This window comes from Paroedura picta, chromosome 1 (genome assembly GCF_049243985.1).
Source record: "Paroedura picta isolate Pp20150507F chromosome 1, Ppicta_v3.0, whole genome shotgun sequence".
Lineage (NCBI taxonomy): Eukaryota > Metazoa > Chordata > Lepidosauria > Squamata > Gekkonidae > Paroedura > Paroedura picta.
This window is the reverse complement of record NC_135369.1, coordinates 27,663,330-27,680,148: the sequence shown is the minus strand read 5'-3', so window position 1 is coordinate 27,680,148 and position 16,819 is coordinate 27,663,330. Positions and strand designations below refer to the sequence as shown.

General features: G+C 51.0%; 1 protein-coding gene across 2 annotated transcripts in view; it reads left to right on the top strand.

The window, feature by feature from the left end:
- Positions 1–16,819, top strand: part of SELENOI (selenoprotein I) — a 59,412-nt gene that overhangs the window by 34,485 nt on the left and 8,108 nt on the right. For both annotated transcript variants that reach the window (XM_077330833.1, XM_077330842.1), the window contains exons 2-7: positions 215–283; positions 660–768; positions 3,575–3,649; positions 4,103–4,365; positions 8,214–8,322; positions 16,222–16,270. In XM_077330833.1, the coding sequence (XP_077186948.1) occupies positions 215–283; positions 660–768; positions 3,575–3,649; positions 4,103–4,365; positions 8,214–8,322; positions 16,222–16,270 (674 nt within the window). The remainder of the gene's footprint in view (positions 1–214; positions 284–659; positions 769–3,574; positions 3,650–4,102; positions 4,366–8,213; positions 8,323–16,221; positions 16,271–16,819) is intronic.

Here is a 16,819-nt window from a genome sequence, read left to right as displayed (position 1 = left end):
CCTGTGTTGGCACCACAGCTAGAGCAGCAAAACGAGACCAGAATTTGCTGATGAAAGGTGTGCAGGAGCTTCCAGATAGCTGAATGGTGCTTGGTCATAAGCTTGGCAGTGGTGAAGAAGATGCCCCTTCCTTTGTTGCTGTCAGAAGTGGTCTTTGCAAAAGACTTGCGGAAGCCTTCAGTTAACCTCTCTCCCTGCTTTGTTTCCTTCGCAGTACAGCGCCGTGGACAACAACCCCCTCTCCCTGTACGTCATGCACCCGTTTTGGAACACGGTGGTTAAGGTGAGTTCTTTTCCTTTGTTTTGACTCCTGCTCTCCTGCGTGTGTCTGTGCTTGAAGTGAATGTGCTTCACATCCCTGTAAGTAGAGGAATCTCCAGAGCAGCCTGGTGCTTCCTGGTTGACGTGACCCTTGTCCCTCTGTCTGTGACTAACGCCAAAAAGCTTGGCCTCCTGAAAGGGATGTTAAGTGTTCGGAGACACAGTCACATTACAGCCTGAGGGTTCGTGTGCTGCCCAGGCAGGGATAACTGTTGAAGGCTAGCCTTGTCGGACACTAACAGTCACATTCTGGTCTCTTAAAATACCACAGAGAGGCCTCTGGTACATGCTAATTAATGTGGGTTTTTTTGCATGTGTTCTTACTGCTTTCCCCATAGATTTTCCCTACGTGGCTGGCTCCAAACTTGATAACGTTTTGTGGCTTCCTGCTGCTTGTCTTCAACTTCTTCCTCATGGCATTCTTTGATCCTGACTTTTATGCATCTGGTAAGGCGGCCTCTTTTTTGGGGGGGAAATGTGTATTCGTTTATGGGCACCAGAATGATAGGCATGGGCGGTGCGTGTTCTTGGCACTGTGTCTGCACAATGAGGAGATCCGATGGACTTGGTTGTTCAACGTGGTTTGACTTCAGCGTTGTGAGGGCTCCCGTACGGTGCCCCTGCATGTTCCAGGAGCCAGTCAACTTGGATTTTCCTTGTAGGGCTGCCTTTGAGGAAGGTGCGGGTGAATGTGGGGGAGCAATGGCCGGCGAGAATAGAAAGGGTGGGCAGGCAAGACAGGGGCTGTACCATTGTCCACTGCTTATACATTCTCCTGGGATATTCTCACATGTGGGAGGAGGAGGAGGAGGGCACATGTCTGTATTCTTTGCCCTGGGTTGATCATTGGGAACCATTTTGTTTCCATTGGCAGACCACAGATCTCCCCCACACACATACCCCATTTTGATTGGCTTAGGACCAGGGGTCCCTAATTTTTTTTGAACCGGTGGGCAGCATAGGGATTAGAGTTGTGTGTTTCGGCCGCCGCAGCAGCCGTTCATGCCTGAAGTGGCCGACGCTGCAGCACGGGGTGGGGAAGGGCCAGTCGGCGCACTCATGCAGGCGCAACTCTGAGCCTGCGTGCACCATCTGGCGCACCGGCACTGCCTTTTCCCCCCCGTACTGCGGCACTGGCCACTTCGGGCATGAACAGGCCAAAGCGCACAACCCTAATAGGGTGCTCAGAAGCCCTGCCAGGTAAAAACCCTGCCTGGCCCTTCTCACTTTCTACAAACGCTTGGTGGGTACCAGGAAAGTTTTCTGTGGGTGCTGTGGTACCCATGGGCACCTCATTGGAGACCCCCAGCTTAAAATGTTCTCTTCCTTCCCTCTTGACAGGGTCATTAGTTTGGGGATGTAGTGGCAATGTGATCCTTTCTTGAATGATAAACACCAGAAATATGCTTTGAGCACAGACATATAAGGAGCCGTCAGTTTGCCGAGATGGCCTTTTCTGAACAGGCATCAATTTGATGTTATCTGCTGACCTTGAACACTATGGAATGTGGCCATAAATCATAGAATAGAATCATAGAATCATAGAGTTGGAAGGGGCCATACAGGCCATCTAGTCCAACCCCCTGCTCAACGCAGGATCAGCCCAAAGCATCCTAAAGCATCCAAGAAAAGTGTGTATCCAACCATTGCTTGAAGACTGCCAGTGAGGGGGAGCTCACCACCTCCTTAGGCAGCCTATTCCACTGCTGAACTACTCTGACTGTGAGAATTTTTTTCCTGATATCTAGCCTATATCGTTGTACTTGAAGTTTAAATCCATTACTGCGTGTCCTCTCCTCTGCAGCCAGCAGAAAGAGCATCCTGCCCTCCTCCAAGTGACAACCTTTCAAATACTTAAAGAGGGCTATCACATCCCCTCTCAACCTCCTTTTCTCCAGGCTGAACATTCCCAAGTCCCTCAACCTATCTTCATAAACTGGCATCAAGGACAGTGCCCCTGGCCAGGCACTCCTTCCCCTCCTTCAGGCCCCGGCATTGTAGCCCCTTTTCTTCCTTGCATTCTCTATCATGGTTAGAGATGCATCTTTCCATGCCCCTTTTGGTCTCCTGCTGCATATTACTTTCGATCCTTCTATCCCCATCCTCTGCAGACCTCTCCTATGTTATCACCTGGGTTTGTTCTGTTTCCAGTTGATCTGCATTGAAGCAGGGAAATAATTATGCTTTTTTTGCCTGCTTTAACTTCTGATGAGTTCCAATATCTCCGTGGGACTGATGAGGCTGTAATATGCTTTTAGTAATCGTGCTAGCCTGATCTCGTCAGATCTCAGTGGCCAAGCAGAGCAGGTCCAGGCTAATATTTGGATGGGAAACCACCAAGAATGACCACGGTCATGATGCAGAGGCAGGCAATGACAACCCACCCCTGAACGTCTCTTGCCTTGAAAACACCACAGGGTGGCCCTAAGTTAGCAGTGACTTTGGGGCACTTTCCACCACCAATCGCATGTGGGAATTTCAAGGATTGTGGTATCTGCACTTGGCCTTCTGGACCTACATTTTCTTGTCTTCAGCATCCTTTAAATTCTAAGCTGAAGTTGAATGAAGGTGTTGTCGGTATTTGCTGGATGCCCTTTGGAAATGCCGGGTGCTTGAGAAGACAAGAGCTTGGAGGAATCACTTAGGCAATCCAAGGTATCACTGAGAAGCTAAAGCAGACTTAATACATTGGGCACCAGTCCAGGTAGGTTCCTTTGGGTGCCTTCCTCTTAGAAGCAAGTGGAGTAAGCCATTGTTGGGTTGGACCCACAGATGAGTGGCACGTGCACCCCAAGCCTTGCTCAATTGCAAGCTGAAATTACTCCTGGCTCAGTGAAAGTGATTGCATCCCCACTCTCTTTTCTGTCTGCGCTCCCAAGACCTAGCATGGCGTTTCCATCTAGGGCAATTATAAAAGGAGCTTGAATAAAATTGCGCAAAAAGGAAATCTGCTGTGCATTCTCTTGCCCCATATGCCCATTGATGTTGCCGCATTTAAAATGATATTGAAATACTATGTTACAAGCCTTGCGCTGCCACTTGCGCAAACTGAACTGCGCCAAGCTGCTCGCGTATCGTTGGGTCCAACCTGTTGCAGGTTAAGTTCTTGCTAAATGCAGCAAAGTAGGTTGGGTGAATGGCTGCTGAATGAGCACCAAAGGACAAAATGGCCCCAGGTCTCTACTGTTCCACATACACAGCTCCCTGCCTGTCTTGCAACCCTGACTCCCTCCGCAATGTTTTCTCTCCACAGCACCCGATCACATGCATGTTCCAAACAAGCTGTGGGTCATCGTGGGCCTTCTCAATTTCATCGCTTACACGCTAGGTAAGAGTCTTCAGCCCCTTACATGTTGCCTCTATATGTAATAGACAAGATAGGCAAAACTCCCTGACCTTGAGTGCCATATCCTTGGCATGCCTCTAATTCCAAAATGCGTGCCCAAGGCAGGCTTTTCCTCTTTTTTCCTGGGCATGGAGCCTGCAGCAGCTGCCTCCTGCAATCAACTTGTTCTGTGATGGGTAAGGAAATTTCTCTCTTAGGCTGAGAGCTCTTGGAGCTGAATGTGGTCGTTCCATCTCAGGCTGATTGCAGGCAAGAGGCCAGACTCTAGAAGACACCTTATGCTTTTAAACAGGCACCTATATTAGCTTTGGATGTTTCCTCGTCGTTTTCTTCTTTCGCCTTCTGTTGCATCCAATCACTTGGGCTGCAAGCAGTTTCGGACTACAGTGAATTTTAAACATGCCTCCTCTCACACTCTTTGCACCCCCTTTCCAGACGGTGTGGATGGGAAGCAGGCCCGCCGGACCAAATCCAGCACCCCACTCGGAGAGCTGTTTGACCACGGCCTGGACAGCTGGGCTTGCATGTTCTTCGTGGTGACGGTTTACTCCACCTTTGGCCGGGGATCCAACGGCGTCAGCGTCTTTGTCCTCTACCTACTCCTGTGGGTGGTTCTGTTCTCATTCATCCTCTCCCACTGGGAGAAATATAACACGGGGATTCTCTTCCTGCCATGGGGATATGACATCAGCCAGGTGGTGAGTGTTGACTCTTTTGCCCTGTGAATTCCCAAAGGAAAGGCTAGAACTTGTCGGAGGAACTACAGTCTAGCATGCATGTGTGTTTGAGAAGTGTGTGGTTATTCCTGGAAAGGGAGCAAGTTTACTTATCACCCAATGTGTGTCTTTTTTTGAAACAGTTAAAGGCTGCCCTATGTACCTGTGTAAGTGCTATCAAGTTGCAACTGACTTATGGCAAACTCAACCAGGGGCATTGAAGGCCACTGAGAAGCAGAGGTGGTTTGCCATTGTCCTCCCTTCCAAGTATCAAGCCTCCTTAGCTTACAAGATCTGATGAGACGGGGCTAGACCATGCCGCCTTCTCTCCAAGAGCTGCCCAGCACCTCGGTTATAGCTGGGTTGCCATGCAGCTGATTTAAAACGTGTAGTACAAGGATTCTCAAACAGAGCTCCCCGGCATTTCCCCTATATCCTGCCTTGGTGAATTCAGCCACAAGCTATTCCTGGCATAGCCTTGAAAGCAGGGAACAAGATGCTTCCATTGACCTGGGAGTGGTGTTCTTATATGGTTTCTGTGCCTGGGAGAGGGGCCAGAGCCTGGGCACCAGCTCCTGCCTCCAACCACCTCCTTTCTCTCTGTTCCTTCAGTCTTCCTTGGACATGGCAGGGCCAGCTGACGTCATTTCTGGGGCTCCTCCAAGCCTCAGAAATATTTCAGGGTTGAAAAAGGCTGTGTAGATCTATCCTGCTAGAGGGTTGGGAAATGCACAAGCAAAGCAAAGATGGTGATAACTATCCTGTTGTAGACCCATCTTCTGGCAATGAGGGACAGGCTTCCATTGAATATGGAGGTTGCGTTCCTAATTTTCATGGTGGAATCCATTTTGGCCTGCCATCTGTCATCTCAGTCATTAGCAACATCTTCTGTGAATGTGAGCTTTGAAAAACAAAAAAACAAAAAACAAAACAGGTACCTATTTGCTGTTACAATATCTTGTAGTCCCAACATTCTTTTATAGAAGGTCTGGCCCATGAGCCCCAGCCAGCATGGACTGAAAAGGAAGAGTTGGTTCTTATATGCCGCTTTTCTCTACCCGAAGGAGTCTCTAAGCGGCTTCCAACCGCCTTCCCTTTCCTCTCCCCACAACAGACACCCTGTGAGGTGGCTGAGGCTGAGAGAGCCCTGATATCACTGCTCACTAAGAACAGCTTTATCAGTGCTGTGGCAAGCCCAAGGTCACCCAGCTGGGTGCATGTGGAGGAGGAGCGGGGAATCGAACCCAGCTTGCCAGATTAGAAGCTAGCGCTCCTAACCACTACACCAAGCTGGCTCTCAGCTGGTAGGGGCTCGTGGGAATTATAGTCCACGGACATCTGGAGAGCCACCATTTGGCCACCCCTGCTCTAGAACATGTGTAAGGCATAATGGCATAGAGGTTGTCTCTCTGGGAAGCAAACGAAAACCTAGAGATGATGTCTTGCAGAGGATCTCAGTGGCAAGCCAGATCCTAAAGGTCTGACCTATTCAGAGAAGTGTGTTTGCTTGTTTTCCCTTTGTGTTGTGATCTTTCTTACTCCTGTTTGGGGGATGTGTTGTCATCCCATGGAATAGCCTCTGACACCAATACTTGACAGATGTGATCGCCCTGGAGTGCAAAGACATTGGGGAGAGATGTTTTCTAGATCTTGGCCATTATTAGTTTAGTCAGCTGTGGTCCTTTCTTCCCTACTCTTGTTTGCTTAGCAACCTTTTGCTGTAAGAAGATCTATCACCTGGGCTTTTGGGGGTCATTGTGGAGCATTTTCTGACTAGTAATGAACTGTGCTGGAGCCTTTTGAAGGCCCTTTGCACTATTACATTTGTAGCCTCACCCAGCTAGTGGGATTTTGTTGTCTGGAAACGTAATGGTTTAATGACTGATAAAGGAACTGAACCTTGATTTCTTGTACCTGGGCCAGCCCCTTGTCTCCCTCTGCAGAATGCTGGTTCATAAACTGCAGGTTGACGACGATGCAGGTTTTGGGTGTGAACGAATTTGTCCCAAGTCGTACTAACCAATGCAAGAAGAGATTCAAATGAGTAGCCGTGTTGGTCTGAAGTAGCACAATCAAATCAGAGTCCAGTAGCCCCTTTAAGACCAACAAAGATTTATTCAAGGCATGAGCTTTCCAGTGCAAGCACTCTTCCTCAGACTAAGAACTAGCCATCATGACAGTGGCAAAAGTTAATCCTGTTACATTAGTATAGTGTATCACAGCATCCAAATGCAGCCATATGATAATTCTTTGCTTCATAGACCAAAACTGTACATGCTGAAATCTCCGGCAGTGCAGCATAAATTTCTGCCAGTCTGTTTTTCTTTACAAGCTCCAGCAGAAATCCTTCTGCTCCTGAAGGTGTTGGATTACACAACTTGCTTGCAGCATCCACTGCCACAGTGTGAGATGTGCCCAAGGAGAAAAAAGGGCTTGGGCAAGTATAGAAAGAGCTCAGGGATTTATTGTTAAAGCAGCAGAGGAATACTTAAATTGCTAGAGGCTGTTATGGATTTGGAAAAAGGTGTTCACAGCTTCCGGTCTAGCTGTTGCTTGGTACATTTGCTTTCAGCAAAGAGCTTTCAACAGTGCCCTCCCAACAACCCTATTGAGGGTGATTATTAGTCACTCAGGTTGCTTTGGGGCCTGGTCAGGAGTTGAATTCCAGCCTTCCCTGCTTAAAAACACAAGAAGAGCCCTGCTGGATTAGACCAGTGGTCCTTCTAATCCAGCATCCTGTCTCACACAATGGCTGACCAGTTTCTCTAGAGCAGGGGTAGTCAAACTGTGGCCCTCCAGATGTCCATGGACTACAATTCCCAGGAGCTCCCTGCCAGCGAATGCTGGCAGGGGGCTCCTGGGAATTGTAGTCCATGGACATCTGGAGGGCCGCAGTTTGACTACCCCTGCTCTAGAGGGCCAACTTCAGGGCATAGAGGCCAAGGCCTTCCACTGATGTTGCCTCCTGGCTCTAGAATTCAGAGGCTCAGTGCATCTGAACATAAAGGTTCCCTTCAGTCACCATGGCTAGTAACCACTGGTAGACCTATTCTCCATGAATCTGTCTCATCCCCTTTTCAAGCTGTTTAGTACTGCGGCCATCCCTGCAGCCTCTGGAAGCAAGTTCCACATTTTACCCTCTCTGCTTGCTGATACCACAGTTGCTCTTCATTGATGGTGAGCCAGGATGAATTGCTCATAACAGTGGAAGAATTGGCAGGCAGCAATACCATTGGAAAAGCTAGCTGCCAAAAGCAGTAGGACAAGATAAAAGCTTTTAAAACAACCTTCCTTAGGGTTCGTAAAAGGATGGTTTTGCATATGCTTCAAGTCACCTAGATTATCTTTGCAACTATAGTAGGCAAAAGTTCTTTCACATGAGAAACAACAGCCCAGAGCTGTAAAGAATGGGCGGTATAACAATCCAAATAAATAAATAAAATAAACAAGGCTGTTCAAGTGACTTGACTTGGGCCACCTGAGAAGTGTGTGGCAGACGTTCAAACTCTAACCAGCCACTTCCTGGATCTTCAAATGAAACAGTTTTTTGGAAGAGGTTGCATTGTGATTTTTGTGCGAACTTTGACTGTGGTGGAGACTGTGCTTGCCCCCAATGCCTAACCTTGAAAGTTCAGTTGCATGTGTGTGAGAAGGGAGGGCAGGAAGAAACTATTCTGGGATTGGTTTCTCTCTCCACCACTGCAGGTTTCCCTGTGTTGTAACAAGATAGGAATGAGAACCCTTCTAATTGTTAGGCCCTGCTGGGGAAAGGATATCGGATCAGATCGATTTCTCCAGCTGCTGCTAACTCTCTGCTGTTCTTTTTCCAGACCATTTCCATAGTGTACATAGTGACCTCGATTGTGGGAGTGGAGGCCTGGTACGAACCTTTCCTGTTTAATATCTTATATAGAGACCTATTCACTGCAATGATTATTGGTAAGGAGCTCCCTGTTAAAGCTTGTCTTTGTCATTGTCACTTTTTATTGACACAATCCAGTGGTTCTGTAAAAAAATATATTCTTGATATTTGACTGTTTAAAATGTATTGTAAAAAATGGGGTCACAGCTAATTAGCTGCTTGTTTTAGCCTAGCCCCGTTTAACCTCACTGACTCTCCCCTGAATCCAAGCAACATGTCCAGGTTGGTAGTATGCAGTTCTGTAGGGCAGGGGTAGTCAGTCAACCTGTGGTCCTCCAGATGTTCATGGACTACAATTCCCATGAGCCCAGGGGACTCATGGGTCCATGAACATCTGGAGGACCACAGGTTGACTACCACGGCTATAGTGTTTTCAGGGCAAGTGACAAACAGGTGGCTGGCCATCTCTTTCCTCTGCATGTCAACCCCTGGAATTCCAGAGTCTCCCATCCAAGTACCAACCAGGGCTGATGCTGCTTAGCTTTAGAGTTCTGTCAAGAACAGGCTAGCCTGGGCCATCCTATGTCCAGATTACAGTAAAGCCAGTCTGGGGCAAACAGGATTGTAAATAGTAGGGTTACTAAATAGTAGGGTTACTGAAATTGATTCAATAATGCAGCTTAGGTGATCCTAAACTGATGGCTGAGGTCATTGAAGATTGGTTGTGTATTTTCAAAAGACTGAGGATCTCCTTCCCTTGAAAACTGAAATCATGTGGGTAGCTTCAGCTGTAAGACTGTAGGCGCAAGAGATTTTGACGGGGCATTCGGCAGGGTGTCTCAGCATCAGGGCTCCCAGATGGCCTCTTGAACAGGAAGGAAGGTGCTCCCATTTTTACGACTGTACAGCTGAAGATCAGAGAAGCCTGCTCTAGGCCACTATTGATTGCAGCTGAAGCCTTATCCTGGATGTTGCCTGTGAGCCCTATAAAACATGAAATAATCACTTTGATTACATCTATGCCTGTGTAATTCCTTTCTGGCTCATTATGATGTGGAAGTGGATAATGGCACATTTTCCTAAACCCTGCCTGTCTCACGTGTCTTCTCCAGCCACTACCTTTATGCAGAAATTCTTGCAAAATAGGGACCAACCTTACTGCTGCTTTCACACACATTGGGTAATGGATTTAGAGTGCCCTTTAGCAATCCTTTGGACCTGCAAAGCATTGCTAAATTGCATTATCCCAACATGTGAAAGCAGGACTGATTCTGGTAAATTAGCATTCCTTTCATGTCAGTATTTGCGTTTGCTCCTCTTCCAATTAATATATTATTTTCCCCTTTCACAGTATTGAGGTAGTGTTTGTGCAAGTAGAGGGAACCCCTCTTCAGTTTAGATCTCCTTTCCTTAGAATCATAAAGTTGGAAGGGACCTCCAGGGTCATCTTGTCCAACCCCCTGCAGAATGCAGGAAATTCACAACTGCCTGCCCACCCACAGTGACCCCAAATCCATGTCCAGGTGATGCCCCCCCCCAAAAAAAACAGAAAAATCTCCTAAACTTAATCTCCTAATCTTAATCTCCTAATCACTGGATATTAATTTGTAATGATTTATTAGAAAACTTACAGGCTTCCTCTCCAGAGGGTCCTTTGAAGTGGCTTATGAATCAAAAACAGTATAATAATCCATACAATCAATAAATTTAAATACAAATGATAGAAGTAGATTATATTTTTACTAGTTTCAAAGCCCCTTTATAAAAAGGGGTTTTGAAAGGCGCGTGAGTCCGGCAGGGAGGGAACCCCCAGCAGTCGCGCGAAGCGCGGCTGCTGGGGGTTCCCTCCCTGCCGGACTCACGCGCCAGTCCCCGGAGCTGCCCCGTTAAACATTTCCTTGGCAAGAGGGCTTTGGAGACTCCGCGGCCGGGCTCCCCCTGCGGCCTGCGCGCTCGGGCGCTTCCGCGACCGTCTTCGGGTGTTTCCGGTGAGCGGGGGGTGCTCTGCGTGGCGGCAATGCATGGCCGCCTGGGGGGGGCTCCGGCGGGGCTCTCTTGGCGTCCTTACCTGGGGCGCGCGCCAAGCACGTGCTTGGCGGCGAGGAGGCGGCGGCGGCGGTGGGGGCCGGAGGGCCGGGGCAGCGCGGGGATTTGCTTGGCGAGGGGGCGGCTGGAGGGGGAGGATGCGGGAGGGCTGGCGGGGCGGGCGAGTGGGAGGGCCCTGCGCGTGCTCGCCGCTCCCTCCAGCGCCGGCCGCTCTTCCGAGGCCGCCCCGGGCAATCTCCGCCTCCTTCCTGCAGAAGAAGCGCAGCTGCTCCTCTTTGCTGCGCGCCGCCTCTCTCTCTGTGTCTCCGGGCAGGCAAGCGAGCCGAGCCGTCGGGGCCGCCGCTTCTCCTCCTCCTCCGCCGCCTTCCCTCTCCCTGGCGCGCTCCCTCCCTCCCTTTCTCGGCCTCCGGCTCTCTCTCGCGCGCGTTCTGCGGGCCCCGCCGCAGGGAGACTCCAGGCGACGCCGCTTTGCCGCCCGCCCGCCCTCCTTCCTTCGCTCCCTCCTTCTCGGCTGCCTGTTTTTTTCCGGAGTGCGGGCGGGCTCCAGCCATCTGGCCCTTGCCTGCCTTGGCACGCCGCGGGCGGACGGCGGGACGGTGAGCGGGGGGTGCTCTGCGTGGCGGCAATGCATGGCCGCCTGGGGGGGGCATCTTCGCCCGCGCCCACCTTTGCAGGGAGGGGTGGCAGGGGGGGCTCCAAGTCCACGGGCTGTTCAGCTTGGGTGGGATCCTACAGCATGCCAAGCCGGGAGGAACTGCGAGCCGCGCTGTGCGCGGCTCGCAGTTCCTGGAGCTGGGAATCGGAGGGGCCAATCGGCAGGCGCGAAGCGCCTGCCGATTGGTCCCTCCGATTGTCTGTCGTGAGGAAGGGTCCAATCCGGACCCTTCCTCATCACGGACTAATCCCACCTCTACCCCCCTTACCGAATTATATAGTCCGTGGCGCCCGTGGCGCCACGGGCGGTTTAAAGATGGTTTGTATTTATGACAATAGTCGTAAACTAGCCCTTGCTTTGCTGCAAAGAGATTACTGTAAACTGCAAAGCGTCATTTGTTTTCTTATTTCGGCTTTAAACTTGCTTTATAAAGGCCTTATCCATGAAACAGTGACTTGGATCCAAAGGTTGCTTTCTGCTGCTGGGAACAGCTTCTGACACGGAGCAGATCCGTGCTATCATTAACTGAGCTCTCGGGAACGCTTTGGGAGGGCAGGAAGAGAAATGGGCGGACGTTCTGGCAAGCTCTTGGCCTGAGCCGGATACCGCCAACATTAGAACGTTGTACGCTCCCCTAACGTTGCGTCAATAAAAACAAACTGCAAGCCGGATCACCGGAACCACCGCAGTGGTCCCCATATTGATTCGTTGGCTCGTATCCTGCTCCCAGCAAAGTCTGGAGCCTTCTTCTGTTGAATTCCTTCTGCACTGGAGGAAGAGCCACTTTCTTCAGAGGGAAGCTCCACAGACCGGAGGAAGTTCTTGTGCTTTCCTGAGCTAAGTGTTTCAGTGCAATCGATTTTTTTTAAACAGTTATTAACTGCCTCAAGCAGGGCTTGGGGGAAGCTGCATAGAAATGCTCTAGGTTAGGGGTAGTCAAACTGCGGCCCTCCAGATGTCCATGGACTACAATTCCCATGAGCCCCTGCCAGCATTCGCTGGCAGGGGGCTCCTGGGAATTGTAGTCCATGGACATCTGGAGGGCCGCAGTTTGACTAACCCTGCTCTAGGTAAATAAATCATAAAGAACGAGGTGTTTTCTGTGTTACTGAACTGGCCTGGCCCTCCTCTCTAAGCAAGGCTATTCTCCTGGGCATCAGCTGAGCTGCAGAAGCCTCTGGTCCAGGCATTCCCTGTGGATCTTAGCATATCGTTGGGGTGGTAGATTATACTGCCACTGTAATTTGCAGGTCCATGTGAAGTCACCTTGTATGAATCAGATGTTGGTCATAGAATCGTAGCACCATCGAGTTGCAAGGGACCTACCTACAGGGTCATCTCGCCCAACCCCCTGCACAATGCAGGAACTCACAACTACCTGGCCAGCCACAGTGTCCCCAGTTTCATTCTGAGATGATGCCCCCCCCTCACCCAAAACCAGAATCCTTGGCCAGTCTGGTCTATTGAGGTCAATTGATCACCAATAGGCTGGATTTCTGCAACTCGCTCTCTGTGGTCCTACTCTTAGCCCTGACCCAGAAGCTGCAACAGCAGCCAGGGTTCTCACAGGAACACCTTGGCAGGCTCACATCCGGCCCATGCTCAAACAGCAGCACTGGTTACCAGTTGAATACCAGATCAGGCTTAAGGTCCTAGAAACCAGCTTCAAGGCCATACTTGGTCTGGATCCTGAGTACCCGAGGGACCGCCTCTCTACCTATGCCCCCTGGAGAGCACAACGCTGGTGATCCCTGGCCCTAGGGAGGCTTGCTGATCTCTAACACAGCCAGGGCTTTTCCTGTTGTGGCCTCCACCTGCTGGAATGAGCTCCCAGAAGAGATCAGGGCCCTGTTGGAGTTTTAAAAAATTCCGCAGGGCCTGCAAAATGGAGCTCTTCCACCAAGCTTTCAGTCAAGGCCAGTGAAGCAACTTCACCCATCCAGAGCCCAGAGGGCCCTCCCACCATCAAATGTCCCGCTGATGGATGACCTTAAATCATAGCATAGCATAGTTATAAAGTTATAATGTTCTCATACCAAATGTTAAATATTCTATTGTTACGAATTCTAGTGTTTGAAATATCATATGTTCTCAACGACTACATACCTTCATTGTAAACCACCCTGAGCCGCAAGGGAGTGTGGTATATAAGTATAATAAAACTAGATTTTAAGCCCATTTTATATTAGAATAAAATGGGCGCTAGCTACTGTCCCTGGGGACAGCGCTTGGTGGCTGGCAAGGGTGGGAGAAGATGGCAAAGGCTCCTGCGCGCCCGGGAAGGGCGCAGGGCGGCTCGGCCGCCCTGCGCCCTCCCCGGGCGCGCAGAAGCCATTCTCCCCTCCCAGCCCCCCAACTGCAAAGGCTTCTGCGCGCCCGGGAAGGGCGCAGGGCGGCTCGGCCGCCCTGCGCCCGCCCCGGGCGCGCAGAAGCCATTCTCCCCTCCCAGCCCCCCAACTGCAAAGGATTCTGCGCGCCCGGGAAGGGCGCAGGGCGGCTCGGCCGCCCTGCGCCCGCCCCGGGCGCGCAGAAGCCATTCTCCCCTCCCAGCCCCCCAACTGCAAAGGCTTCTGCGCGCCCGGGAAGGGCGCAGGGCGGCTCGGCCGCCCTGCGCCCGCCCCGGGCGCGCAGAAGCCATTCTCCCCTCCCAGCCCCCCAACTGCAAAGGCTTCTGCGCGCCCGGGAAGGGCGCAGGGCGGCTCGGCCGCCCTGCGTTCTCCCCGGGCGCGCAGAAGCCATTCTCCCCTCCTACCCCCCCAGCGGCAAAGGCTTCTGAGCGCCCGGGAACGGCGCAGGGCAGCTCAGCAAGCCGCCCTGCGCCGTCCCCGGGCCCGCAGAATCCTTTGTACTCCCCCAGTTGGGGGAAGGCACAGGGAGCCGCAGGCCTACCTTCCCTTTCGGTGGCCAGTAGAGTAATGGCCGCCGTGCAGGGAAGGGTAGCCCTCGTCGGGGATGGGGCGGGTTGGGAGGCGCTTCGCGCCTCCCTATTGGCTGTAGTCCAGGCAAACAGCCAATCAGCAGCCGCGTTGTGCGCGGCTGCTGATTGACAGTTTGGGGCTGGACTGACAAGCGGAGCGCCCAATCGGGAGGCGCTTCGCGCCTCCCGATTGGGCCCTCCGCTTGTCAGTCCAGGGGAAGGGGCCTATTGGCACCCTTCCTCATCCCGGACAGGGCCCGCCCTCGGGGCCCTTACTGTTTTATTTCTTCCGCTCCGCTAGGAGCGGTTAAAGATGAAAAATACAGTAATATAAAAACAAAAATAAATACATTATTGTTTACTCTGGCTGGCAGCAGTTCTCCAAGGTCTGAGATGGAGGTCCCTCATATCAGCCACTCCATGGACCTTTTAACTAGGAAGTGCCAGGAATTGAACCCGGGTCCTTCGGCAGGCCGAACAGATGTTCTACCACTGAACCACAGCTCCCTCCCCAACCGGACTGTGGCATGAGCTAGCTAGAACAGGGGTAGTCAACCTGTGGTCCTCCAGATGTCCATGGACTACAATTCCCAGGAGCCCCTGCCACGGCTTGCTGGCAGGGGCTCTTGTAGTCCATGGGCATCTGGAGGACCACAGGTTGACTACCCCTGAGCTAGAAGAACGAATCTTTCAGCTTCATTGCTTTGTAGCATTGCTGTTGTGGCTCCCTATTTAAGAAAACAAGCCACAGCCTGCAGCACCTTTTATCTAGCCAGAGGGCATCCATGGATACAGCAGGCCAGTTCTGTAACGGAAATGATACCAAAGGCCTTTCTGAAACAATTAAGCAGGAGCAAATGTCGTAACAGCAAAATAGATTTGTCCCCCTTGCATTGACTTTGGCAGGAATAGGCAAGCATTTCAGTCTGCATTAAAGCCAAACATCTGCTGACACATTTGCCTTGCGTCGTTTGTGGCCAACATGGCAATAACCATCTCTTCTGCCAAAATTAAGACACTGCCTGTTTGCAGAACGTACAGTCTGCCTGCAAGCAAACTGAAAGACCCAGACTTTGCAGCATGCAGGGGGTCGATGCTGTTGGTGCCTTAGTGGGCTCTTTACAGCCTAAGTCTGCATGCCCACAAAAGCTTCTACCTTGAATAAAACTTTGTCAGGCGTAAAAGTGCCACAGGACTCAAACGTCGTTCTACCAGTTTTCCCAGAGGTGTTATCTGTGTTTCCAGTTTCATCTGTTTTAATAAGGGTTTTGAAACTTGGTGGTTTTCTCTTGAAAGATAATACACTGCCATCTCCAAAGATCAGCAAGGAAAGCTTAATAGAGCACTGAAGAAATAATCTAAAGGCGTCACCTTGTGGTTGAAAATATGGCTTTGCCTGGGGTGCTGCAACTTCATTCGGAGATATCCATAAAAGGATCTAGCCTTGCATAGCCAGGATAAAATCTCCAAGGGAAGGCCTCTTTGGAGTTTAGATCTCATGGATCTAAATGTATGTTCTCCTGACCTTTTTTGTGGGTTAGGTACATTTATTTTTATTTTTATTTATTTTTTGGACTTATAACCCACCACTCTTGAAACCAGCTCGCGGCGGGTAACAACAATAAAACCCCATTAAAACCCCAATTGGCAATATTGCAACCCCAGACTGATGGCAAAACTTCTTATGGGGAAAGACCTTATGAGGATGGCGTAGGGAGAGACCAACCTGCGTCAAGATGTCCAACGCCAATATCAAGGGGGACCCGTACCACCTTCTCTAGCATTGGCCCTGACCATATACCTGGCGGAAGAGCTCCGTTTCACAGTCCCTACGGAAAGCGGAAAGGTCTCCGAGGACCCACAGCTCCTCCCGGAGCTCATTCCACCAGGTAGGGGCCAGGACTGAAAAGGCCCTGGCCCCCTGGGTTGAGGCCAGGCAAACATCCCAGGGGCCAGGAATAACCAGCAGATTAGTACCAGCCAAGCGCAGAGCTCTGCAAGGGACCTAGGTTGAGAGATGGTCCCTCGGATTCTCATGCACCTGATCTGTTGGAGTGCCTTGGAGGGAGCATAGCTCAGAGGTAGAGCATCAGCTTTGCCATGCAAAAGGCCCCTGATCCAGCCATTGGCATCTCCAGCTAAAGGGATCAGGCAAGAGGCGATACGAAGGACTGGAAACCCTGGAGAGCCACTGCCAAATGGCCCTGATGGGCCGCTTCATACATGTCTCCAAAAAGTCACCTCAGGCTGCTTCTTAACTTCAGAGCAGCTGTGTACAGAGGAAGATGGCGGATAGATTTTGCTTGAAGGAATGTCGGCGTTTCTGGCGGAGTAGTAACCTGCCCTTTCTTCCCTTAGGTTGTGCACTCACAGTGACCCTCCCCATGAGCCTGCATAATTACTACAAGTAAGTGCTTTCCAAAATCAAGGGTCGGAGCTTGAGATGAACCATAGCACTGCCTGGCCCATCCGGAGCACTTGTGTGAAAGTTACCGTGGTTTAGAATCAAGGAGCTTTCCCTGAGTTAAGGCGGGGAAGATTGGCTGCCCATTTCTCCATTCTGTTTGATGAGCAAAGCAAAATGCCCCTTTGGGAGGCACAGCTGTCTGTCTGCTGCAGTTGTAAAAATTCAGGGGGGAGGGGGTTAGGCCTGCCTTTGCTAACACTCCTGGACTGCTGTTTTCAGCCCATTTTGATGACGGATCTCCATCCTGGCTGAGGCATTTTGGGGCACACGTGTCCAGGGGGTTGGAGATTTGTACTTGGTGCATGGAAAGCACATGCTCTGCTGCTGTTCTCTATCTCCTCCCCCAAATTTCCCATCTTCCCAGGGACACAAAGAAGCACTGGACAGTTCTAGGCTTGGTGATACAGAGCTCTGTTTCCCATTCCAAGCGTGGGGACACCTAAAAAGTGACTAGGGCGGTGGGGGAAGGCCTTGGCTTCTCTGTGGGGT